The sequence below is a fragment of the Pongo abelii genome, chromosome 7, assembly GCF_028885655.2.
Source record: "Pongo abelii isolate AG06213 chromosome 7, NHGRI_mPonAbe1-v2.0_pri, whole genome shotgun sequence".
In the NCBI taxonomy this organism is placed as follows: Eukaryota; Metazoa; Chordata; class Mammalia; order Primates; family Hominidae; genus Pongo; species Pongo abelii.
The window spans coordinates 135457055-135483242 of NC_071992.2; the positions used below are offsets into that span (position 1 = coordinate 135457055).

Sequence of the window (26188 nt, forward strand, 5' to 3'; positions counted from 1 at the left end):
GGAGACGCCCGCGGAGCGCTGGCTCTGGCCAGCGGAGCAGGAGGTGAGGTCGGTGGAGCTGGGAGGACCGCGCCCGGCGGCTGCAATAGCCGCACCTGTGCACGTGATCGCGAGTGGCTCGGGCGCCAGGGCGAAGCGGCGCTCACCTGGGCCCACGTGACGGGGCGGGGCTCGAGGACCCCCCCCCCCACGGCCACGCCTCCTCCCGCGCGGCGCACCCGGACCCCGCGGAGCCCAGCGGCGGCGGCGGCGGCGGCGGCGGCGGCAGGAGCCCGGGAGGCGGAGGCGGGAGGCGGCGGCGGCGCGCGGAGACGCAGCAGCGGCAGCGGCAGCATGTCGGCCGGCGGAGCGTCAGTCCCGCCGCCCCCGAACCCCGCCGTGTCCTTCCCGGTGCCCCGGGTCACCCTGCCCGCCGGCCCCGACATCCTGCGGACCTACTCGGGCGCCTTCGTCTGCCTGGAGATTGTAAGTAGGGCCGCCCGGAGCGAGGGTTGCGCGGGGAGCGAGGACAGGCGGCGGCATCCTTGTCCCCCGGGCTGTCTTCCTCTGCGTCCGCCCCCGGCTTCTTCTCTTCGACGTGACCTTGTCCTGCGCTCCCTCCCGAGGTCCTCTCCGTGCCCCGCGCCGCCTCCCGGGCCCTCCCTCCTAGCACCTGTTACGCGGGCACCTGCTTCCCCGTGGGCGACAGAAATTGCCTGGGGAGGGCGAGTAGGCGGCCCGGCAGGGCCGAAGATTGGGGATGTGGAGGAAAGAAAGGTGTTGGGGCTCAGAGGCGCCTTTAGAAACCCAGGGCATGGCCAGGGGCCGCGCTTGGCCGGAGCGAGCTCCTGGCTCTCGGCCTCGCCTGTTGCTAACCTGCCATTTTGTTGGGTGGTGCAAAGGTGTAGCCGATGACTGGGTGACCTGGAGGCTGCCACGCTGTGGAAAGTGGGGGCAGGAGGCAACAGGAAGAGGAAGAGGGCTGAGGACTTGGGCATGCTTTTTCCCCACTCACCCTTGCCATCATTAGTGGCCTTTGGATTGGAAACAGGAGCTGGGCAGGAGGCAGGGCAAGGAGAAAGGTGAGTTATGTGCCATGCCCTGGGCAGTTTCTAATCCAGTGGGCGTGAGAATGGTGGGAGAAATGTGGAAACGTGGCTGTCGAGTTCTTCTCTGCCTGCCTTTGCACCTTCTCACTTCCTGGCCTCCTTACGCAACTCCAAACCTTTTTAGCACACTTTGTTGGGCTCAAGTAAAGGTGGGGTCACCTGCCTGTCGTGCAACCTTTTTAGGTAGCACTTGAACTTTTTAAATGGAATTTTATGGAGTTGGAAACTTTCAAAGCTCCTTGTGGACAAGTAGAAAATGTGCAAATATAAATTGGGCAACCTGAGGTTGCATCATGCCTGAGAATGGCAAATAAAAAGTGAAATGTTAGCGAGTTAGTGCCTTTCCGGCAGGCTAGTATTGTTTGCTCGGTTTAGGATTTTCATCTCTCCCCTCACCCTCGCCTTTGAGCTTGCATAACCTTTATTTGGGTCGCTTTGGTTTCACTTTTGTGCTTGTGGAGCTGGAACACCTTGTGAGCACTGTTCTATTATGCTAAGGTAGTCACACCACCCTAAGTTAAGTTTAGCCCAGATATGAATCTGAAAGAGGAGACGTGAGTGAGTTGCAGGCTATGACATCAGTAATGGGATTCTGACTGCGAGGCTGGTTTGAGTTTGAGCCTGGTTCAGAAGCATCTGAGTGCTTGGGATGAGGTGCAGGCATCCATGTGGGAAGAGCGGAGAGAGGATGGCATTGGGCTGGCTGCCTTGCTGTGGGAGGGAGACACGTTTAGAACTGGAAGATCTGCAAAGAACGATTTCTTAGGTTCTCGGCTACTTTATTCCGTGTTCTGCAAGCTCCAGTTTTTTGCCTACCTCTTTGAGAAGTTTTTGCCATATCCTCATTCCACCTGTACTAGAATTTACAGAGTTCATTGAAATACTTTCTAAACTTCAGTACTTTTGCTTCTTCTTAAGCAATAATATACATGAAATTTCAAATTTGATATTCTGGTTATATTTTTCTAATGTTTATTCAAATATATGTATGTATGTATGTAAAGATACATGTGTGTGTATATGTAAATATATATACATGTGTATATGCAAAGAAGGCTTATCCATATGCCCTCTAATCAAATACCATCTCAAGAACCTGTAGTCATGTCAGACTTTTAGGACACAAGGCCTAATTCTGAGGGAAAAGAGTAGAAAGTGACTTTGTCAAGTTCCCCTCCCCCTCCCCATTATATCTTTTTTTAATCTAGCCCAGTGGTTAGTTCTCAATTCTTGCTGTACTTAATAACTTGAACAGCTTTTTAAAATACTGTTGCCAGCCCAGACTAATTAAATCAGAATCTCCGGGGGAGTGTCAGAGTTCACTAGTTATTTTTTAAAGCTTCCCTGGTGATTCTAATATTCAGAGCCTAGAGAAGACAGCTCGGCTTTCATAGATGTGAATTCTCTCTATCTGCTAAAACTACCACCACTCCCCAACCTAGGAGGGATCCCAGACTCACAGAAGTGTCCAATCTAATCCTCTTATCTCATTTCCTCTGGTTTCGTACATCCTGAAACATGTCTCACACTCTTGGCTAGGTAGAACAGCATCTCTTCCAAAAGCTTATTAGTTTGCTTCTCTCTCTTTTTATGGCCAACTCAATAAGTTTACATTTTAGGCCCCCTTTATCTCCTTTACTTGAATATCAGTCTCCCCCACCCCATTGAAAAATGACCAAAATGTTCCAATGAAACTGGTGACCTTAGAGAAACAAAACAAGAGACCACTAGAGTCAAATTATAGCTCCTCGGCTCTCATCCTTTAGGACTGTTTAGAGATATTGATTTACATGCTTTAAGAGAGCAGAGATCAAAGTTGCCTTGTTACCCCTATATTTAGAATACTCATCTTGAGTGGATGTACAGATAGAAGCTAACCGAACACTTTTGAAGCAACTTAGCTCCTAGATGTCTCAATTTCCATCTAATTTTCTGATTCTTTTAAAATTGGCCATCGCCCATGGCTCCTCCTCAGAAATTCCTCAACCTGTAAAGTAAATGTGAGAATTTCCCAGGTACTGTCCTAAATGCTAAGTGATCTCCATTCTGGGGACCCATTTTTTTAACCTCTGCCCGTGTTTCTGGATATCCTCAAAGTCCATTTTAATTTTGACCTTCTGTTCAAATTCGTTTGTCTTTAAGAGTTCTTCATTTCTGTCCCATTGCCTTCTGAAACTTAACATGTGAAAATTGTACCTGACAAAGGAGGACTGGGCTATCAACAGTTGACTACACTATTGACACCATGCTCTTGGAGTTGGGTTCTCACACTTACCATTTAACTTGGCTCAAAGTATTCATGCCCAATTCCTCTTAATGTATTCTATTCACAGCCTGTCAGATATAAGCCATTTGTTGGGGAGATATTACAAAATATATAAATAGTGCCAGCCTACGAGCACCAGGAAAAGCATTATAGCACTGGCTTCTTAAGTGGAGAATATTACAACCTCGCATGCATAGTGATTTTTTTTTTTTTTTTTTTTGAGATAGGGAGATAGGTGTGTTCCACTCCTGGATACCTAATTGTCAGCTCTTTGGTTTTGGCCTTAGCAATACTTACCAATGTATGCTTGCCACAGAGTTTAATACTAAGTTAATATTGCAAAGCTAAGCCTTTTAGCTTAGAATGGAAGACATCACCTTCAAAATTCTCATTTTCAAAATCTCAGTTTTTTGAGTGAATATTTTATAAAAATCACTCATCAGGTATTTACTGAATACCTACTATGTGCAAGGCACTCCTCTGGGAACAAAGATGTTTAAACCCTTCCTCACCGGAAAGACCTATAACCTAGTTGAGAGTATATTCACAAAAGTAACTACCATTCAGAGAAGAAAGAATTAAGTATGGGAAGTGAACTGCAGCTAAAACATTTTTCAGGTGGGTCTATCTACTTTAAAAAATAACATTGGATCATCTGCACTATTGGGCTGAACAAGATATTTAGGGTCCCTGCTCTCAATGAGCTTATCTTGTAAAATGCGCAAGAAAAATTGAATTTTTAATAGTATTAATCACGAAAAAGAATACAGATAATCATTGAATTCATTGTGATTTATTTTGCAGTTTTAGTGTTTAAGAAACTACTTATATTCCTAAGTTATTCATTCACATTTATCTTTGTGGGAGATACTCTAGGATTCTTATTCACATGCTTCTAACTGCAGTGTTTTGGGTGCCATAGTAATTTTCATTTACTCAGCTTATAATTAAGAATACACTATGCATCAAGCCTTCTTTTATGCCCTGAAAATAGAGTAGCTAACATGGCTCCTGCCCTTAAAAGAAATTACTGTTTGGTGGAATATAAAGTCAAGAAAGAATTACTGTGCTGTGTATGAAGTGCTAATATAGGTTTATAAAAAGTATTGTGGAAAAGCAGGATAGAGTACATCTGACTTCTGGAGAGGTCAGAAGAGGCAGCATTAATGAGGTGGAGACATTTGAGGTTAGCCTTCAATAATGAGCCATGGTTCATTAGAAAATGGGAAAGAGAATTCCAGGTAGAAACAAGGACATGTACAGACACAGAGACAAGAAGGACAATGGCAAGAACGTTCTGTCAGTTGTGAGATTTTGGTGGGCAGTGGCAGAAGAAGGAAAAACAGCAGGTAGGACTCAGGTTCTGGTTTGCTGAGAAATGCTAGGCCAAGGCATTGGATTTATTGTCTGATGGAAAGCTGTGAAGGACAGAGATAAACTTGATCCAACTTGTGTCTTAGAAACCTTTGAGTGATGAAGTTTGGTTGTAAAACAAAGAGACTGAAGGCAGGAAGAGCAGTTAGGGGGCTTATTGCAATAGTTTAGATAAGGGATGAAAAGAACCTGAAATAGAACCAATGAAAGAAGGATGGAGAAGAAGAGAGAGAGGTTTGAGGTTTGGGAAGTCAATTAAGTATGTAAAGTTTGACTTGCCCCAAAATGATACCTAGACTAAACTTAAATATAAGATGTAACTCCGAGGAATTATGCCAGAAAAACAAATGTTAATGAAAGGATGATTGTGAGGGAGGGGCTTTAGGGGAGGCAGGTTGAGTCATGCAGATAAATCTATGAAAGGGACTTCAGGTTATTTTCAACTGAGAGCTTTGACTTTGGACTAGGAACATGTATATGTTCTGATGTATAGAGTTTATTGCCTGGAAAATAAATTTTGACTGTGAAGGGACATTGCTTATTTGCAGTGTGCCAGAGGGAGCTGTCCATGGACATAGTTGTCTCCTAAATGGGTTTTAAAACTGTAAGTATTTTTTTTCCTTTGCCTCTGGATTAAAAATCTTCATCCACATTAAAAGAATCTTTAGGCCGGGCGTGGTGGCTCATGCCTGTAATCCCAGCACTTTGGGAGGCTGAAGAGGTGGATCACCTGAGGTCAGGAGTTCGAGACCAGCCTGACCAACATGGTGAAAGCCCCATCTCTACTAAAAATACAAAATTGGCCGGGTGTGGTGGCACATGACTGTAATCCCAGCTACTTGGGAGGCCGTGGCAGGAGAATCGCTTGAACCTGGGAGGCAGAGTTGCAGTGAGCCAAGATCGCACCCTTGCCCTCCAGCCTGGGAAATAAGAGCGAAACTACATCCCCAAAATGATAAATGAATAAATAAACAACCTTTAAAGTTTCATAAGGGAAAATAAACCAATGCCCCTGCCAGAGATTATTATCAACAATCATTTGCTCCGACTGGCAGTCCTTTAAAAAAAAAATACGAAGAACTGAAATATTGAAAACTTTAAACCAAGTAGCTGAAAAGATTCACCTTGAGCTCCAAAGGAAAAAGTCATGGAGAAGAGATTTGATTTGTAGAGCCTGATAGAAATGTTGTATGTGGTGGTAGGAGCTGTGGACATGGTGTATTTGCAGTCATATGGCTGAATAGAAATGACACTGTAATGACAAAGGACAGGAACCAGGTTGGCATACCCAGTATCATGCACATGCAGTACTTAACAAATGCTACTTGTTTGTTCTATAGTACAAACTGAGCAGTATGTGAAAATAGTCTGGAGACATTGGCTGGAGTGGAGAAGGGCAGCTTGGGAGTAGATGCCCTCTTAAATCTTGCCTAGCATGTAAACTGCCATAATTCTTCTCCAGGTTTCTGCACTTTAACTTGAATTTCCTAAGTGTTCTATTTTAGGTGAGAGTACCATGTCCTTTTATAGACAACATATATAACAGTCTCAATTTTTGTATAGTAGCTATGAGAAGGAGGAAGGTAAAAAGAAAGGAAAGAGGCAGTGATTTATACGGGTCTGGCCAATATCAGGGCATTGGCACGCAGGAACAGTTTTAACCTAAAAGTGATAACTAGTTACCTGCAAACATGAAAAGAGAATTTTCAAAATCAAGAGGAATTATTATAAAGAAGAATAAAAAGAACCAGAACATATTTCTCCTCTGTAATATGAGCTTTCCATTTTAGGGTCAGTGTCAGCTATTTAAGCAGCTGAATTGGAGGTTTCGGTCACATGGGGAGGAAGAAAGTATAACTCTCTATAGCACTCTCAGACATATTTTTAAAGCCTTCAAATGTAAAGCTAAAAAGTAACTTCTTTTGCAATGAGTACTAATGTATTTTGGTCATAAGCCTCTTATGTGTGTGTCATTTCTCATTACATCCCAGAATTTGTTCTGTTTTCCTAATTAAATAAATAAACACCTTGCTGCCTTGCATCTCTAATGCAAGTATTAGAGATGCAATACTATGCCAGGCCTATGCCAGGGCCAGTCCAGAAGCAGTTTGGACAGAAGTCAGCATGGTTAGAGGACAGACGGGGACTGATGAGGGGAGCAGGAGGCACTGGGAGAAGGCACAAGATTTACCCTGGTCAAAAGTTCCAGTGGCAGTTACAATAGAAATAGGTCATGTGGGCAAATTTGGGGCCGAAAAAAGATTTAAAATTGGGTGTCATGAATTCAACTGGCAAGAGGTACAAAGTTTCCCATAACTTTCCATCTCAGCCTCCTGAGATCTGGTACTAGGTGGTGGGTGTCACCAATAATAACTTGGGAATTGAGAAGTACATATTCTCGCTTCACTCGTTTTCATGCCTATTTTTGGACATCCACCGTGAACCAGGGAGTGAGCTGGGCTCCAGACCGGAGTGTGTTCCTAGCATCCCAAGCTGCACTCCTAGAGCATTCTCTTCTGGAACCATACATTACACACGCCGGTTGGTTTCTGTTCATTTCAAGGAGGATGGATTGAGGACCTTCTGTAGAAAGCACCATCCTGGGTAATGAGCGTACAGAGATGTTGAAGGCAATGTCACCAACTCTGACGTCACAGTCTAGTGGGTGAAACGGGCATGTGGATCCATGATTTTGATCCAGTTGTAATTGCTGTGGAGAATACACGCGTCAGTAACCGTGGAAGCACCGAGGGATGGCACCTGGCCAGGGAAGTCTTTCTGGAAAACATGGTAACTGGAGTTTAGTTATCCAGCAGAATTTTTACTGTCAGCATGCTAGGCAGAAACATGGTCAAGTGTGATCATTTCTCTATGCTCAGGGGATGAGGGGTAGAGGCCGGAATGCAAAGAGAGGGTGGTAGGAAAAGAAGCATTACAGGGAAGATGATGAGCTTGGGGAGGGGAGCAGCAATATGCCTTGTAGTGGTACCAGTGATCTACAGTTGCATTGTGAATGAATCCATACTTGTGTGGGCTGCTTTGTAAATATGTCTACCAGTTATTATATTGTATCTGTTGGCTGAAGTACGTTTCTAGTTTAAAGAAGTCTTTCAAAATGCGAATTGTATGTAAAATGTAGCTAAATGTAGATGATCTTTTTTTTCTAGCTGATAAATTTCTGAACATACTGAACACTTCTATAACCATGATTTTTCCTGTGCAGCACCCCATAAGTAAACATCCATTAAAATAGAAGGGGTTACAAGTAGATAAAGTGTTCTGAATTTCTGGGTGGGGGGGGCACATGCCCCTTTGTGATTCTGATGAAAGGTGTGGACTGTGTCCTCAGAAAAATGCATATGTACTTGTCCACCCAAGTTTCTATGATTTTAGGAAATCATATGGAATATGGGTAGAAACCCTGCTTTAGAATGAACACTAAACCATGAGAGGGGCACAATAGCAGAATGTTAAAATCATAAATTCTGGAAGCCAATTGCCAAGTTCAAATTTCAGGTCTAACACTTATTAACTATATAACTAGGGAGAAGTTATTAATGGATTTGTACTTCAATTATCTGTAAAGTAGGAATAATAATGTTGTCTCTCAAGGTTTGTGAGGATTAAATTGGCACAAATAAAACCCTTATAACAGTGCTTATAACATAAGAGCTCAGTAAATGTTAAATAATATTTCTGCTGTCACCATTAGCTTCAGCCTCTTACTCTAACTCTACAAGCCAGACTGGAAGACAAACATTTTTTTTGCTTTTCCTCTACGTTTGCTGGGTGTTCATTCTCACTGCAGTAGAATAATGAAATATCCAATATATAGGTAATAGAATTAGAAGGAGGGAGCTTAATACAGAAAGTTCTAAATAATGTTTTCCCTTATGGGTAGTTTAGCCAGTCTTTATCCTTTCAAATTCACTTACCTTTTCCTGTTCTCATTCCAAAGATTAATTGAAAATAGGTCACAGTAGAAATTAGCCTGTTTACTTTGTGGGTATACTAAGATGGAGGTGTCAAATTGGTTTGAAAAAGTGTTTAGCTGTCAGAGGGTATGTTTAAAAGCAGGTAATTAGGAAATAAGTGACATTTGAAAAGAAAAAGGGCATTTGCAAAAGGAATCCTTTGGGAACATAAGACCATCCAAATAGGAGATGAGTTAAGAATCTGTAATTCATGCACCCAGAATTGCAAGAGTTGCTACTTGCTCAAGAGCATGTTTTCCCATGGGACTACGTATTTTTCCCATTCCACGGTTTCTAGTGAAAACATGTTTTAACATCAAACCCCGAGGGTTCAGTTTAGTGTGATTTGTGGATAAATACTTCTGTCGTTTTCTTATGGGAGGGATTCAGCCAAGTCATACCTTTCTGGTCTGCAGAGACCAAGCAAACATAACAAACATATGTTAAACCAGAAAAAAAGATCAGTTGTTTTAGGAATGTGTAGCAATTTAATAACTGCAACTCAGAATACATTTGAGTACTTCCGGTATGTACCCAGTACACCTAAAGTTGGGTTAAGAAGATAAAAGGTGACTGAGTCACCGGGAAAGGCTGATACCTACTCCTAGGAGGTTTTTACCTTCGTATTGCCTGGAAGCAAAGGTAGTCTTTTTGTTAGAGCTTGAGGTTTGAAGTCATAAGCACTGACTTAGTTTCTTAAAGAAATTTCAAATTGAGGTGCATTTGGCTATTTTATACATAATTATTGGATTTTTTAGAACACTACAAAGCAGTGGAAGGCAGTGGCAGAGAAGGGGTCAGAATGTGGATTCAGATCCAAGATGATGAGAACAACGTGGGCAAAACATATAATAGTTCCGAATACCTTTCTTCACAGTGTGTACTCTGCAGTTGCTACGGTATTTATCATCTGTTCTCTGTCAGATTTAACCATTTTTGTGTTCTGCTTTTTACTTCTAAAAATATGGCCGCCTCCAGAGTCATCTCTACTAAACAGGAATGCTGATAATTACACTGTTTTGCAAACACTCTAAGCTCACTAATGCCTGGAATTAGATGAAGTGAATATACTGAGCATTGGTCATCTCAATTTTTTAAGTTCAGTTTTTTAAATTGGAGCCAAGTTGGGAAGCTCAAGAAGAAAAGTAGCTTTTGTCAAAAGGAAATCACAAAGTAGGGAATAGTAACTGTCAAGGCCAGAGTGACCCATACACCAGTATGACAGTCTCAAAATGAGGATGGTGGCCCTCCAAAGTGGGCTCAATTATGTTCTCTGGCCCATCCTCTCTCTTCCAAAGAGAGCCTAGATTTCACAGTCTCAGCTCTAGGGATGTATCATATGCATTTACGTGAGTGAGAGAGAGGGGGCATTCATACACTCCTTCCCTCTCCCCTTTCCATGCAGCACATACCCAACAAGTGAAGAGGTGAATCTGACTCCTGTTCATGCAGCATTTAGTTTCCCTTCCAAGCCCTTGAGGTGTTTGAAGGGCTGTAATTTTGAGTACGATAAGAACGGTTAATCTATACTGTTTTACAGTATAGCCTCTGCTGTCAAAGCCTTGGTCTGTCTTGAAAGCTTACTCTGAAGCCTGCCTCCCCTGCCTACCTTTCCAGATTCTTCTCATTATATTTCTTCTCTCTTCTCCCAGCCTCTCAGAACACACTGTGTTGAGCTCTTTTTATAGCACCCACCACAATCTGCTCCTGAATCAGTTTAATGGTGTCTGTTTCTTCCTTATTTCAAGCTCCTGGAGATGGAACCTTGCCTTTTTTGTTTTTTCTTGAGTGTTCTTCTATAGTACCTAGCAGTAGGTTCGGGGCTTGCCTGTTTGAGGTCCAGTCTGGGTTTAGTAAATGCTGCATTTAATTCCAAAGGATCATATAGCCTCCTCTTTAGAGGTGTGAATGTATCATAATCCCTAACTCATATTACTATGTTTATCTATTTGGCTCTGCCTGTCCCTAACAAACAGTGGCCAATTGCTTTTTATTATCCTTTATATTTGCACATAGGTTCTCAGGAAATAACTCAGAAGAGATATTTAATAATAATGTATATTTCTTAAACTGTATTTAAAGTTATGTAGGTTATTCTTTGTGGGAGAGTAAGAAAAGACTACCAGAAAGAAAGTGGAAAAAAAGGAAAGATTGATCCATGGAAGACATTCTTATCACCTTCAGATATTTATTTAATAGTATGTAAAGGTAAATAATATTTTATTAGGAACAAGTTTTTTCTTTTATAGGCACTGATAGGGTGGTGGTTAAATGTTTAAGATGCATTGATATTCATTAGATTTATTTCATAACACTTCCTGGATCAATTGTTAATTTTTGATTTGACGTTAGGACTTGAGGTATACACCACAACTATACATTTTTTTAGACTGGTGATTTGATTATCATTGATCAAGTGATCATTTATGCTTTCAAAAATGTTTCTTCAAAGTAGTGACAAATTATATGATTGGGCCTTTTCTTGAAGCTTGAATTAAAACTTGTGTTTTTAACTTTCAGCGACTTGTGGAGTAATTTGGATATCTAGATACTGAAATGCAATGTACAGATGAGTATTGATTTTTAATATTTGGAGCTCAAGCTGTTCTCATATGAGCACTAGCTTGTTTACTAAGCAAATAATTGAGAGCGTGCTCTATCTCTCACTCTCCCTGGGTGTGTGTGTGTGTGAGAGAGACAGAGACACAGATTGATTCTCACTTGCTTGAGGTGTCTTCAGGGCAGGTATGTAGCCTAAGGTTTTGTGCTGCCAAATCTAGCATACTACCTGACTGATGGTTAGGAAGGGATTACTGTGTAGATTAATAAATGGCTTGGGATACAGAGACATATAAAGCGATATGCTACCAAGAAGGCCTGGTAGTGCAGATGGAGAGCCAAAGGGATTTAATTACAGTGTATCTCACTGATGTAACAAAGCCCAATAGGGAGGTTGCCCAGAGGAGGGAGGCATAACTGAGCAGGGGTGGATCTCAGGAAAAATGTTGTAAATGATGTGCTCAAGATTAGATATGAGTGGGAGAATCTCAAGTACACATAGGGAGGGAATGACATTCACGGCATGCAAGTAACAGGCCACTCGGATGTGAAAGATCTTTGTCTTGGAACTGTGGATTGTTTTTCTCCCCCTAATACAAAATGTGAGGGGCATAGTGGCAAGAGACAAGGATGAAAAAGACATGTCAGACCGCAAATGGCTTGGAATGCCATGCAAAGAATGCGTGGTAGTATGGAGGAGACCAGTGGTGATAGATGCATAAAACTCATCTTCACACCATTTCTCCTGCGGTGTTCTCTCAAGCCTAGTGGCCCATGCCAGAAATCTGGGTATTTTCCTTATCTGTCCTTTTTCTGTTGTGTCCCACATCTGATCAGGTACCAACTATTATCATGTCTACTTCTAAATTTCACTCTAATCCATTCCTTTCTCTCTGTCCTCAGTGTTCTGATTCTTACCGTCTGTTGGTATAACAGTCTCCTGTGTTACCCAATGTTTGTGAAATCTCTGTGTTGATAGAGTTGAGAAACACAGAGATGTGCTCCCTCACCATCCACCCTTTCCTCCCCAGTCCATTCTCACATTCTAGCCAGAGAGAAATTTCTAAAGGCAAATCTTGACCATGCTAGTGTCTGCTCAAGATGATCTTGGCTTTGTCATCGCCCTTAGGCGAAGTTCAGTTCCTTGGCCCGAGCTTCAGCACCTCCTCGCTCAGTCTCCAGTGCAGTTCTCTACATTCCCCACCAGCACATGCCCCTCCTGTCTTGCTGAGCTTTGTTCTTCACCTGTGCAGGGCTCCTCTCAGCTCCCACCCTGGAACCCCTCTTTCCTCCCTCTGCTTTACCCCATAGCCCTGTGCTTTGGATTGTTGCTTCTAGGAAGTATTTTCAAATCTGGATTTATAGCCGTTGCTGTGTGGACCTGCAGTGCCCTGTATTTGCCCAATTGTGACATTTATGAAGCAGCTTTTTAATCGCTTGCTTGTCTCTTTCCTGTAATATACTGTGAGTTCTGTGGTGACAGAAACCAAGTGTAACCTGTTTACCATTTGATTCCCAGCACCTGGCATAATGCCTGAAATGTAGTAGGTATTTATTGATACTTAGAGCCACAGATATGTGAAGTATTTATTCCTGTGTCGAACACATAATACTCAATAAGTGATGGTAGTTTTTATTGTTTACTGCCATATACAACAGCTGCAACTATTATTCTAGCCATTTTTTGCTAACTCTCTAAGAAGCAATGAGATCAAAAGCTGGTTTATAGTGATGTGAAGAGCAACTTCAAGGAGAGGAAGTGGAGACCAAGCAAAGATGAATTTGTTAAAATGGTTGACTGAAAAAATACCTTCGTTGAAAAAGTGGTAGTCAGAGAATCAGTAAGGTCAAAGGAAGGTATTTGTCAATGATGAGGGAATGCTGGACATGTACATGGGTTGAAGAAGAGAGTCCAACCTGAAGATATAGATGTGGAGTTGGATGAGTTCTTCAAGCAGGAGGATTGGTCTTGCACCTGAGGAAAGAAGGCATCTTACATAATAAGGGGAAAATCGAAGGGGTGGGGTTGCTGGAATATGTGCAGGGGTCTGGGAGGAAAATGAAGGCAATGCTGAGGGTAATACAAGCATGTTTAATTCTGTTGTATGAAAGGTATCTTTTAAGCAAACCAATTACCCTCTTTTTCTCTTTCAGCTGTTCGGGGGTCTTGTCTGGATTTTGGTTGCCTCCTCCAACGTTCCTCTACCTCTACTACAAGGATGGGTCATGTTTGTGTCCGTGACGGCGTTTTTCTTTTCGCTCCTCTTTCTGGGCCTGTTCCTCTCTGGCATGGTGACTCAAATTGATGCTAACTGGAACTTCCTGGTAAGGACTTTTTATTTTAAGTCTATTGCAGGAAGATGGGAGAAACCTGTATCCTATTCTGTCCTGAAATGCCAGAGTCCCAGTTCTGTTGCCCCTAATGGGAGAGAAGCGGTCCAACCACAGAGACTGCTGTGGTGGTGTGTGGCTGCCTTGATGGACAACAGGGCCCCAGTTGGTGAAATCTGTGTTGATAGAGCTGAGAAATAATTCTGTTACTCCTACAACTTAGATGACTGTTACTCAAAAATTGTTTCATTTCATACGGCAAATGAATTGCATTACAATTATCAAACAATTGAACAAATGCCTTTGGGAACTAAAGATTGTCACATCTTGAAATTTTCCGTTAATTTCTGCCTCAGATATTTAAATATGTATTTTTTTCAGAAAACAAATACTTAGAAAAGGGCATGTTTCATATTGATAATAAATGTCTGTCCCAAATTAAAAAGAATTGGTGAGTTTTTAAAAATGAATTTGTGGCCGAGCGTGGTAGCTCATGCCTGTAATCCCAGCACTTTGGGAGGCCGAGGCAGGTGAATCATGAGGTCAGGAGTTCAAGACCAGCCTGGCCAACATGGTGACACCCCGTCTCTACTAAAAATACAAAAATTACCCCAGGCGTGATGGGGTTTGCCTGTAGTCCCAGCTGGTTGGGAGGCAGAGGCAGAAGAATTACTTGAATCCGGGAGGCAGTGAGCCTAGATTGTGCCACTGTACTCCAGCCTGGGTGACAGACCAAGACTCCATCTCAAAAAAAAAAAAAAAAAAAAAAATTTGTGACCAAGTGTGGTGGCTCATGCCTATAGTCCCAGGACTTTGGGAAGCTGAGGCAGGAGGATCACTTGAGACCAGGAGCTCAAGGCCAGCCTAGGAAACATGGTGTAACCCTGTCTCTACAAAAACTACAAAAAATATCTGGACACGGTGTTGCACTCCTGTAGTCCCAGCTCCTCAGGAAGTTGAGGCAGGAGGATCACTTGAGCCCAGGAGGTCGAGGCTGCAGTGAGCCATGATCACACCACTGCACTCCAGCCAAGGAGACAGAGCAAGACCTTGTCTCTCAAAAAAAAAAAAAAAAAAAAAAAAAAAAAAAAATTGCAATCAACACAATTTTTAAAATTATGACACCATTAAATTAGATCAACTTTTTGTTTAGTATATAGAGCTTGTCTTTCATGCTTGCAGCCATTTATTCTCTAAGACTGTTTTAGAATGACTCAGTGGATCACAGTGCTTCAGGGAAGTTCAGGAAGAACCCCCATTAGGTTATGATCATACTTTGGTGTTTGGAAGCTTACATCAGACCTTCAGTCAGGCTTTATATATATTTCTTTCAAGTATAACAGCATATTATTCCACAGCTTTAGTGCAGATGTTAAATATCTGTTCTTGTTTTATTTATAGGGCATAAGAGGAACTGTAATCCTAAATGTTATTAGTGGTGAAGTGTAGGGAATGTGGCTGGCCTTTAAGCCAGCCCTGGGGCAAATGGCATAGCTTAGTATAAAGCTAAGAAGGAAGTGGAGTACCGTGGTTACAGTCCTGCATGGGCTTTGAGCATAGATCTGGTTTGCTTAGTAGCTATGTAGCCTTGGGCACAATTGTTAACCTCTCTCAATTTTAATTTCTTCCTCTGTAAAATGGTAATAATATATTTGGTATTGAGTACAGTCATTCATGTCCTTATTAATTTATTTGTTTTCCCAAGTTTGCATTTCCCACCCATTTGTAGCATTATATCTGATGTTCAGAAAATTAAATGTTAAGCGTTTCTGTTGTTTTAATTGTGCTACTTTATGAAAGTCACAGCTGAAATTGGAAATCTTTGTTTCATAGGTCAGCTGCAAAGCTTACCTGTGGTCTTTTAGCTGGAGTAGTCCACTGTTACTGAGGCAAAAGATGGTAATAGCAATGCACAGGGTTGATTGTATGGTAGGCATGCTTTCTAAGAGCCAAATCTTGTCTTCAAGAAATTTATTAAATGTTTTCCCTATTTCGAAAGGGCTTCTCTTTTTTTCTTCTTTTGTGTGTGGGTCTTTTTTCTTTATTATTATTCAGTCATTTTTTATTGCATGGCTTTTGATAGGTTTGGTAACATATTTTGTACACTCTCCCAGGAAAACTTTTTAGCCATGTATATAATGGAATTGTCACAAGTTGGTAACAATTTTTAATTGTTGCATTCTGGAACTGTCAGACATTAATGGCTCAAAAATAGTTGTTTTCTCCTGTGATAATAGTTTATTACCACTTTATACCATGCTTGAAGGAAGCAAGAATGGATTTTGATAAAGAACTTATTTTCTAGACATATTTGTTGTAGGATATTGAGTTTACTATTTCTTCTGGGTTTTATTGACTAAGAAATTAAAGTTACATTCATGATAGATAGCTTCAGCAGTTTTTCCTGAACTTTCTAGCTTTGATATAAATAGTGAAATAAAAATATAATATCTAATAACAGATATAAAGTACTAAATACTTGCCTCATTCTATTCCAGGAAAATAAGGAGATTTTGGTTTTGAAATAGCTTTTCTGTATTTTTTTTCTGGAGAGGAAGAAAATACCATTTTTGTGGAACTTTAAACAGAAGAGTCTAAATTTATAGTCCCCTTTGTAGGGGAAGGGTACTAAGGAAAGATACATTTTAGAAAAATAGAGCTATTTAAAAATCCTATGCAATTAAACATGTTTCCCTTTATTCCCCCAAAGTGTAACTGGCACACATTTGATCATTTGCCTACTATGGACATCACTTAATATATTGGTTTTTTTAAGATTTTTTTTTATTTCAATAGCTTGTAGGGTACATATGGTTTTTTATTGCATGAATGAATTGCATAGTGGTGAAATCTGAGGTGTTAGTGTAACAGCCCCCCGAGTAGTATACATTGTACCCAATATGTAGTTTTTTATCCCTCCTTCTCCTCTCCTCACCCACTCCTGAGTCTCCAATGTCCATTATACCACTCCGTATGCCTTTGCATGTCCATGGCTTGGTTCCCACTTACAACTGAGAACATACAATATTTGGTTTTCAAATAATAAGTGAGTTACTTCACTTAGAATAACGACCTCCAGCTCCATCCACTGCTTAGGATCTTACATGTCCTCAGCTATATTTTCTGGCGCCATATTCATTTGCTTATTTGACCTGAATGACAATTCTTTATGGGTGATAAGTATTCTTGTTCTCATTTTTACAAATGAGAAAACTGAGGTTCAAAGTGGTTGTCATCCATTTTTCTTGCTGCTGTTAATGTAAACGAGGATCCCCCTATACACAATGCAGCTTTTTTTTTTTAAGATTAACTTTGTAGAGTTTTACTACATAAACTTGCAGATCGTATTTTCTCACTCCAACTTTTTTTAATACTTTAAGTTTTAGGGTACATGTGCACAACGTGCAGGTTACTTACATATGTATACATGTGCCAGGTTGGTGTGCTGCACCCGTTAACTCGTCATTTAATATCAGGTATATCTCCTAATGCCATCCCTCCCCCCTCCCCCCACCCCACAACAGGCCCCGGTGTGTGATGTTCCCCTTCCTGTATCCATGTGTTCTCATTGTTCAATTCCCACCTATGAGAACATGCGGTGTTTGGTTTTTTGTCCTTGTGATAGTTTGCTGAGAATGGTGGTTTCCAGCTTCATCCACTATGTCCCTACAAAGGACATGAACTCATTTTTTATGGCTGCATAGTATTCCATGGTGTGTATGTGCCACATTTTCTTAATCCAGTCTATCATTGATGGACATTTGGGTTGGTTCCAAGTCTTTGCTATTATGAATAGTGCCGCAATAAACATATGTGTGCATGTGTCTTTATAGCAGCATGTTTTATAATCCTTTGGGTATATACCCAGTAATGGGATGGCTGGGTCAAATGGTATTTCTAGTTCTAGATCCCTGAGGAATTGCCACACTGACTTCCACAATGGTTGAGCTAGTTTACAGTCCCACCAACAGTGTAAAAGTGTTCCTATTTCTCCATATCCTCTCCAGCACCTGTTGTTTCCTGACTTTTTAATGATCATCATTCTAACTGGTGTGAGATGGTATCTCATTGTGGTTTTGATTTGCATTTCTCTGATGGCCAGTGATGATGAGCATTTTTTCATGTGTCTTTTGGCTGCATAAATGTCTTCTTTTGAGAAGTATCTGTTTATATCCTTTGCCCACTTTTTGATGGGGTTGTTTTTTTCTTGTAAATTTGTTTGAGTTCATTGTAGATTCTGGATATTAGCCCTTTGTCAGATGAGTAGATTGCAAAAATTTTCTCCCATTCTGTAGGTTGCCTGTTCACTCTGATGGTGGTTTCTTTTGCTGTGCAAAAGCTCTTTAGTTTAATTAGATCCCATTTGTCAATTTTGGCTTTTGTTGCCATTGCTTTTGGTGTTGTAGACATGAAGTCCTTGCCCATGCCTATGTCCTGAATGGTATTGCCTAGGCTTTCTTCTAGGGTTTTTATGGTTTTAGGTCTAACATTTAAGTCTTCAGTCCATCTTGAATTAATTATAAGGTGTAAGGGAAGGATCCAGTTTCAGCTTTCTACATATGGCTAGCCAGTTTTCCCAGCACCATTTATTAAATAGGGAATCCTTTCCCCATTTCTTTTTTTTTTTTTTTTAACTAGTAGATGGAAGTTTGACCCTGAAACAAAGAGCAAACATGGGCTTAAGACAAGAATGTGAGATATAGTCACTTGCGGGGGTGGTGGGGTGGAAGCTGTGCCTGAAGCTGAGGTTGCCCAGGGAAAAGGCAAACACATAGTGGGCAGTGCTCTGGGGTGTGTGAGCATTGATAAGATTGGTGAAACAGCAAGAGCACATGAAGGCAATTAAGAAAGAGGCTGGGTTCATCTGCTAATAGGTGGAGGCCAGGGGCCTAGGGCAGAGATTTACAAATGGTGGTCCTGGCCAGAAGAGCAGCAGCATCTGGAAACGTGTCAGAAATGGAAATTCTCAGGTTCCACCCTGACCTACTAAGTCAGAAACTCGGGGAATAGGACTCAACTGTCTGTGTTTAAACAAGCTCTCCAGGTGGTTCTGATGCAGGCTAACATTTGAGAACCACTGACTTAGCAGAAATGATCTGGGCTGTCAAATGCAATGAGTGAGGCTTGTGGAAGACCTTCTTAACACACATCCAACGCACATCCCACATCTGGCCCAAATTGGAATAGTACACTCAGGATGACCAAATACAAATATAGGTACAGTCCACCAGGGGTTGGGAATAGTTACTGAGTGGTTGGCCCTATACTAGGCCTGGGAATACAACTGTGATAAAAAGATCTAGCAGTTGCTGTCAAAGTGTTTGTTGTAGTAGACAATGTAAGTAAATTGTTACAAAATTAATGCATTAATTAATATTATGTTAGTAGCCAAAAAGGAAAAGCCTAGCATGCCAAAACAACATATGTGTTATCTCAGCTTCACTGGGAAGCAGATTCTAAGATGGATTGAGAAGTACAAGAGTTTTGGTTTGGGCTTTTTGTGCATTTTGTTGTTGTTGTTATTGTTTGTTTAAGGGAAAGGGGAGATAACACTTGTAAAAGAAAATAAAGGAGGAAGTAAGATCAGGAAGAAAACCCAGAATGATACACTCTACAAAGTCTTGACCAAATCCATACAAAACTTCAGAGCACAGCCTGTCCTTTGAGAGTTTCATATTGGGCACAAGTGGCCAAGCACTAGTACCTCCACTGTGCTGTCATTAGTGGGGTTGGGGGATATCCAGGAAGAATGTGGCCTTGGCTCACGCATTGTAGCAGATCCCAAATCCACTGAAGCTGGAGGCTGTCAGCTACCTGCACGCCTCACAGCTAAACATCAAGTTCCTTCTTGATGGAAAGTGTGTGCAATGCACAATTAGATGCTCCAGTCTCTACTGTCATACTGCAGATCCATTTCTCCATACATATCTGGGGAGTCACTCCTCTGGGGTTCCAGTGTGCCTTTCTTCCTGATGAAAGACTTAAAGGAGAGAGGTTAGAGGGATACATGACATCTCTATTCATTGGAGTTGGTCTCAAGGCCAACTGGTACTCATCTTCTTCTTCCACTGACCATTTTACATTCCTCTTCTCAGCTTTCCTGTCTGGTGGTCTCAGTGGTTTCCTGGTGGTGAATCCAAATCTTATTCCTGAGAGAGTCAGGGCCCCTGGCAACCACATCTGCTTCAGGCCAGCATTGCTACACTTGTTTGTTTTTAGTCACAATTGGCAGAGAGACTTCCAAGAAGACCTCAAGTAGATCACCTGAAGTCTACATATAATTCCTTTCGCCCTCTTGTGGCACATACACTAGGGCAATATGCTCCTTACTGCCATCCTGACTTCCAGCAGCTCTTCCTTCTCTTGATGTTTAGTGGCAACTACCTTTGTCAAGATGGTAACTCCTCTTCCTGCCTTTTTGTCCCTGGACAAAAGAGTCCAAAGTGGCCAGAGAGTAGCCATAGCTTGTAGCTCAATGGGACCATTGCTGTATCCTCTGTCAAGAGTACCCCTTTGGGGACAAGGACCCCTGACCATGAAAAACCTAGAGTTGTGGGGACATAAATCGTAAAAGATTTCAGCAGGCTATTAGAAGCGACGACAAGTAGAGAAACTCTTGCTTTTACCCGTAAGTTTCCATTCTTCCAATGGGGACACGATAACATGTAGGAAACTCTTCTTCAGTGTATCTACTGCATCCTAAAGGATGACCCCCATCCTCACAGACTAGTGCCTCCAAGCTGTGCCTTCAGCCAGCCATTCCTTTGTTCTATCAGGCCAGTCCAGCAGCTTCTAGGTGGTGCAGTACGTGATGCAGCCCATGGGTAGGCACCCATTTCCACTCCTGCTTTGCTGAGAAGTGGTTTCCTTGATCAGAGACTGAGTGAATGCCTGTGAGTGAATGCAGTCTGTAAATCCTTGGGTATAGCTGGTGGCTCAAGCTCAGAGAATCAGAAAAGCAAATTCATAAATCCTCGATGCCCTAGGTAATTGTATTTTAGTGAGAATAACCATTATGGGTGTGTGTTTTTGTGAGAGTGAAATATTTTGCCCTCCAGGAAGGTAGGAGCTCAGTTTTCATTCATTTACTACAGGTGACTGGTTGGTCCCCTTGAGGATAATCCCTTATCAGGAGCTCAGAGTTGGTCTCTGTTGCTGGCATTCCAACATTCAGAGGAAGCAGTGGGTAGATCAGCTTTGGCAATAAGGAGGCCATACTCTTGGGCCTTTCCGTGGCCTCTTTCTCTGACCATGGGTACTCTGTTTATGTGCCCATAATGCCGGGTATGGGGTGGTTGATGACAAAGGATTGCTAACATCAACTGGAAGGGTCCTTTTGGCTACGTAGCATTCCAAAGCGCTGCTTCTGGTAAGCATTACCAAGTGACAGAAAGATCTTCACATAGTATGCCTAATCCCATATCCCTTCCTTGTCCCTGAAGCTTTGATCTGTTTTATCCCATGGCCCTGACAAGTATAGTAGGCTATTTGCTATTGATCATTAGTCTATGTATATTCTCACTGTGGGCCTTTTTTTTTTTTTTTTTTAAAGACAGAGTCTTGCTCTATCACCCAGGCTGGAGTGCAGTGGCAGGATCTCTGCTCATTGCAACCTCTGCCTCCTGGATTCAAGCGATTCTTCTGCCTCAGCCTTCCGAGTAACTGGGATTACAGGCATGCACCACCATACCCAGCTAATTTTTGTATTTTTAGTAGAGATGGGCTTTTGCCACGTTGGCTAGGCTGGTCTCGAACTCCTGACCTCAAGTGATCCACCACCTCGGGCTCCCAAAGTGCTGGGATTACAGACACGAGCCACCGCACCCAGCCATGGGCCACTTTTCTTTCTGAGCAAAGTGTATGACATGCATCATCACTCAGCTCTACCCATTGGGAAAATAGGTTCTAACCACTGTCTTTCAAAGCCAGCTCTGAATGTGGCTATAATGCACATACAATACAGCTGCTGTCCCTTTCAACCTTGCAACCACATAGGAGCCAACTCTTCCAAAAACAAATCTCAGGGTTTTTTTTTCTCCTTCAGGTGGGCATAAGGAAACCACTCTTCCCTGCGGCCATAGGTATGAACTGAGGAAGGAGAGCAGTTCCACTCTGGTGGGTAATATGAGAGCCTAGGCTACCTGCTCATGCAGTTACCTCTTGTTAATTGGTCTTGCTCAGGTTAATATGTGCCCTTCCTATCACAAGGAGACAGCTGCTGGCCCACCTGATTTTTTGAGTTAGTGGCTTCCATGGAACCCAACCCAAAATAAGCAGTTCTGGATGCCTGGCCACTGGTGTCTCATGATCAAGTGTTTCTTCTCCACCAGGTCTAGTACCAGGAGCTGCTTTTCAAAGACTTGTCACTCTCCAGTGCAGGTTACTAGAGGCTCTAAAACTCCAGGAACCTCCATAGTGGTTTTCACACTGGCATTGCCATAAATTCCACACTATGTACTCTCTCCCTACACCAAGAGTATATATGACCTTTGCTGGATAGGATGACCCAAGCATATGGAGTGAGAAGCTCAAGAAGTGTATTGGGAAGTAACACCTATAAAAGATGAAAGGGGAAGAAATAGGATTGGACAGGAAAGGCTTGAAACCACAGTTTAATTCAGATCCTTCTGAAAAGGAGGGAGGAAGAAGCAAAATTGGCAGGAATAGAGAGAGAGGGAGGGAAGGGGCAGGCAGTAATTGTTTGTGGGAAGAATCCTTTCTGGCAGAGACAATACCGTGTGTAAAGAGTAGCATCCTTGAGCTATAAAATGCTTCCTAGGGACCAAAATGAGGTGAATGTGGGTGACATTGAAAAAGATATGTAATGGTAGAGAAATCAAGGGATCAGATCACATGAAGAGTCACAGGTCCTGTCACCAAATCTCTTTATTTAAAGATAAACTGTTTCTGATGATTCACCTCAGTAAGTTAAATGAGTGCCTAATGATCTCAGACAAATTTTCTCTTAATTTTTCTTACTAAGATCTAGCATCATTTCATTTAGCCATTAAAAATGGTGACATTTGAATTTGGGGTTTGACCTTCATCAACTAATATTTGTTGAATAACCACATGTATTTGAGCATCTCTCCTATAAACAAGTGGCCAGTATGTAACACTTTTCTTAAATCTTTTGAAGGCATTTGTGAATCAGTTTACAAAAGAGAGTTATTTAATAGAAAGCACACCTTTGTAGTTCTTACCCATGGTTAGTTAAATTTGTCCTAGCAGGGTATTTTAGATGTGGGAACAATTTCTTTTTTTTTTTTTTTTTTTTTTTTTTTGGAGACAGAGTCTTGCTCTGTTGCCCAGGCTGGAGTGCAGTGGTGTGATCTCGGCTTACTGCAAGCTCCGCCTCCCAGGTTCATGCCATTCTCCTGCCTCAGCCTCCCGAGTAGCTGGGACTACAAGTGCCCACCACCACACCCGGCTAATTTTTTTGTATTTTTAGTAGAGACAGGGTTTCACCGTGTTAGCCAGGATGGTCTCTATCTCCTGACCTCATGATCTGCCCACCTCGGCCTCCCTCCCAAGTGCTGGGATTACAGGCGTGAGTCACCGTGCCCAGCCAGATGTGAGAACAATTTCTATAAACAGTATCATTTGCTGTATGGGCATTTACAAAGGGAGTGCATTGCTCTCCTTTGTAATATTGCTGTAACAATAATATAAATCGATAATAGGTTTGATAGGAAAGAAAGTAGACTTCAAAGGGAACCCTTGCACACTGTTGGTAGGAATGTAAATTAGTACAGTCGTTATAGAGAACAGTGTGGAAGTTCCTCAAAAAGTTAAAAATAGAACTACCATATGATCTAGCAATCCCACGCCTGGGTATATATCCAAAGGAAATGAAATCAGTGAGATATCTGCATTCTTATTTTCAATACACCATTATTCAAAATGCCAAGATATGGAATCAACCTAAGGGCCAATAGATGAATGGATAAAGAAAATGCAGTATATAGTCACAATACTAATTGCCTTTAAAAAGGCAGAAATCCTGTCATTTGCAATATAGATGAACATTGTGTTGTGTGAAATAAGCCAGGCATGGAAAGACCAATACCACATGATCTCAGTTATATGTGAAATCTTAAACAGTTGAATTCACAGAAGTAGAGAATAGAATGGTGATTACCAGGGTATGGGGTGATGGGGGACTGGGGAAATGTTGGTCAAAGGATACAGAATTTCAGTTAGGAGAAATGAGTTCAAGAGATCTATTGTACAGCATGGTGACTGTAGTTAATAACAGTGTATTATATTCTTGAAAAATGCTAAAAAAGATTTTAGATGTTCTCACCACAAAAAAAAATTATGGGAGGTTTTATATATATATATATATAAAATTAGCTCCACTTAGCCATCCCACAGTGTATAAATATTTCAAAACATGTACACGATAAATATGTATGATATTTGTCAATTAAAATAATTTTTTTGAAAACTAAAGAAACTGGACTTTGGGACCAGACACACTACATATTTTTCTCCCTCCAAAAGTTAATATTTGTGTGGCTTTAAACAGTCATTTAACTGAAAAGAAAGAAGAAATTCTTTGTAAAATTGAGATAATAAATGGTGGTTATAAGGATGAGTAATAATGCACATAAGGTACCTGATATGTGGGAGCTGTTAAAAATAAACAGTGATGTGTTGATGGTATGTTAATTCAGGTAAGACAATTGAACTGTAATAGTGTTATACTTCACATGAATGTCAGCAACATACAAAGAAACCTAATAAACGAGTTCTTATACTTTTGGTGGAAGTATATATGTTAGTAGTTTTTAATGAAATATATTAATATATGTTATTGAATTCTATTATTAGTCTTCTGTATTTTTCAGTGGAAAATCTCTAATGAGAAAAATAACTGCTCAAAAATAATTATATAATGTGTATGAATACATGTCATAACCATAATGAAAAGATGTTATTTAAATGCTATTTTACTTGAATTTTAAAGACAGCATATGTTATGGCTTTTTTATATTATCCTAATTAACATTGATCTCTATGGCATCTTAATCCAAATTATAATTACATATTATTATAAAATTCAGTATATGGAAAGGTTTACCAATGTGCCAATTAAGATGGGTCAGTTGATTTTCACTTGGATTCTAATAGCCTGACATTTCTAAAGCAGCTAATATAAACAGTGAATATAGTTAAGATTGTTTAATTAAATGTTTTCATCTTGCTAAACCTAAACTTCATCATTTAAAGTAAGGAAGAGAAAAATATATATTTTTTAATTATAGATGTCTTTTCTCTCCTCTTTTAGGATTTTGCCTACCATTTTACAGTATTTGTCTTCTATTTTGGAGCCTTTTTATTGGAAGCAGCAGCCACATCCCTGCATGATTTGCATTGCAATATAACCATGACTGGGCAGCCACTCCTGAATGATAACCAGTATAACATAAACGTAGCAGCCTCAGTAAGTATTCAATGAGTACCATTCACCAGCACTTCCGCTCCACTGTCAAGGCCTCCAAGAATCTCCTCAGGCAACAATAGTTTTCTTCAATGCTAGCCATTGGCATTAAATATATAATAGCTATTTATCTGTACAATAACCCTGTAAGCAAAGTGCCATGATCACCCCCAGTGTTGTGGGTGATTAAACTGTAGCACAAAGAGGTTGATGTTCATGTAAAATCATAGCGAGCCAGTAGGACTGCTTTGCTTTGCACAGCAATGTCTACTTTGCAAAAAGAATTGTGTTTTTTTTGCTTCTGATAACTTTCAGAGATGGTAAGGGAGATTTCCCAGTTTTGTTCTTTAGTATTCGATAGCTGCTTGCAATTTATTTCTATTAAATGAATAGTTACTGTGGGCCTACCATTTATCAAGTAATTTTACTGGGTGTTGAGGATGGGGTGAATAAGTTGCGGTTCCTGCCATTAAGGAAAGTGCAGGTGAGTAAGGGAGGCAAATATGCCAGCCATTGCAGTAGATGATAGGCAGATGAAATATATTCCTTGGGGTATTTATTAAATTTTTAAAATCATCTTTAATTCATATACTGGAGTGAATTTGTCATTTTGTGTAGATAATTTGAGGAAATAATATATTATTTTTGTTGTTAGAGATCATTGTTAAGATGTTAGAAGTCCAAATTATTTTCTGAAATATTGTGATATTTAATATAAGTATATGGCAAGTTAGTGACCCTAATGTTTTATTATGTTCCCCAGGTAGCCTATAAATAACCCAGTACTCATATAGTCATTGAAATCTGTCTGGAGCAGCACTGTCTAGTAGAACTTTCTATAATGACAGGAATATTTCATGTAAGTGCTGTCCAAAATGGTGGCCACTAGCTTCATGTGGCCGTTGAGCAGTTGAAAATTAACTAGGCTGAGGAGCCATAGCTCATGCCTGTAATCCCAGCACTTTGGTAGGCCAAGGTGGGAGGACTGCTTGAGGCCAGGAGTTTGAGACCAGCCTGGTCAACATAGCAAAACCCTGTCTCTAAAATGGAAAAAACAGAATAAAGAATTGGCCAGGCCTGGTGGCTTGTGCTTGTAGTGCTACCTACTCAGGAGCCCAGGAGGCAGAGGTTGCAGTGAGCAGAGACCACA

The 26188-nt window shown here is 41.2% G+C and overlaps 1 protein-coding gene across 1 annotated transcript in view; it reads left to right on the plus strand.

Moving 5' to 3' along the window:
• Nucleotides 1-310: 310 nt before the first annotated feature.
• Nucleotides 311-26188, plus strand: part of MAL2 (mal, T cell differentiation protein 2) — a 30049-nt gene continuing 4171 nt past the window's right edge. The window contains 3 exon segments of the mRNA NM_001133918.1: nt 311-465; nt 13416-13586; nt 24886-25041. Of these exon segments, the coding sequence (NP_001127390.1) occupies nt 334-465; nt 13416-13586; nt 24886-25041 (459 nt within the window). The 5' untranslated portion in view covers nt 311-333.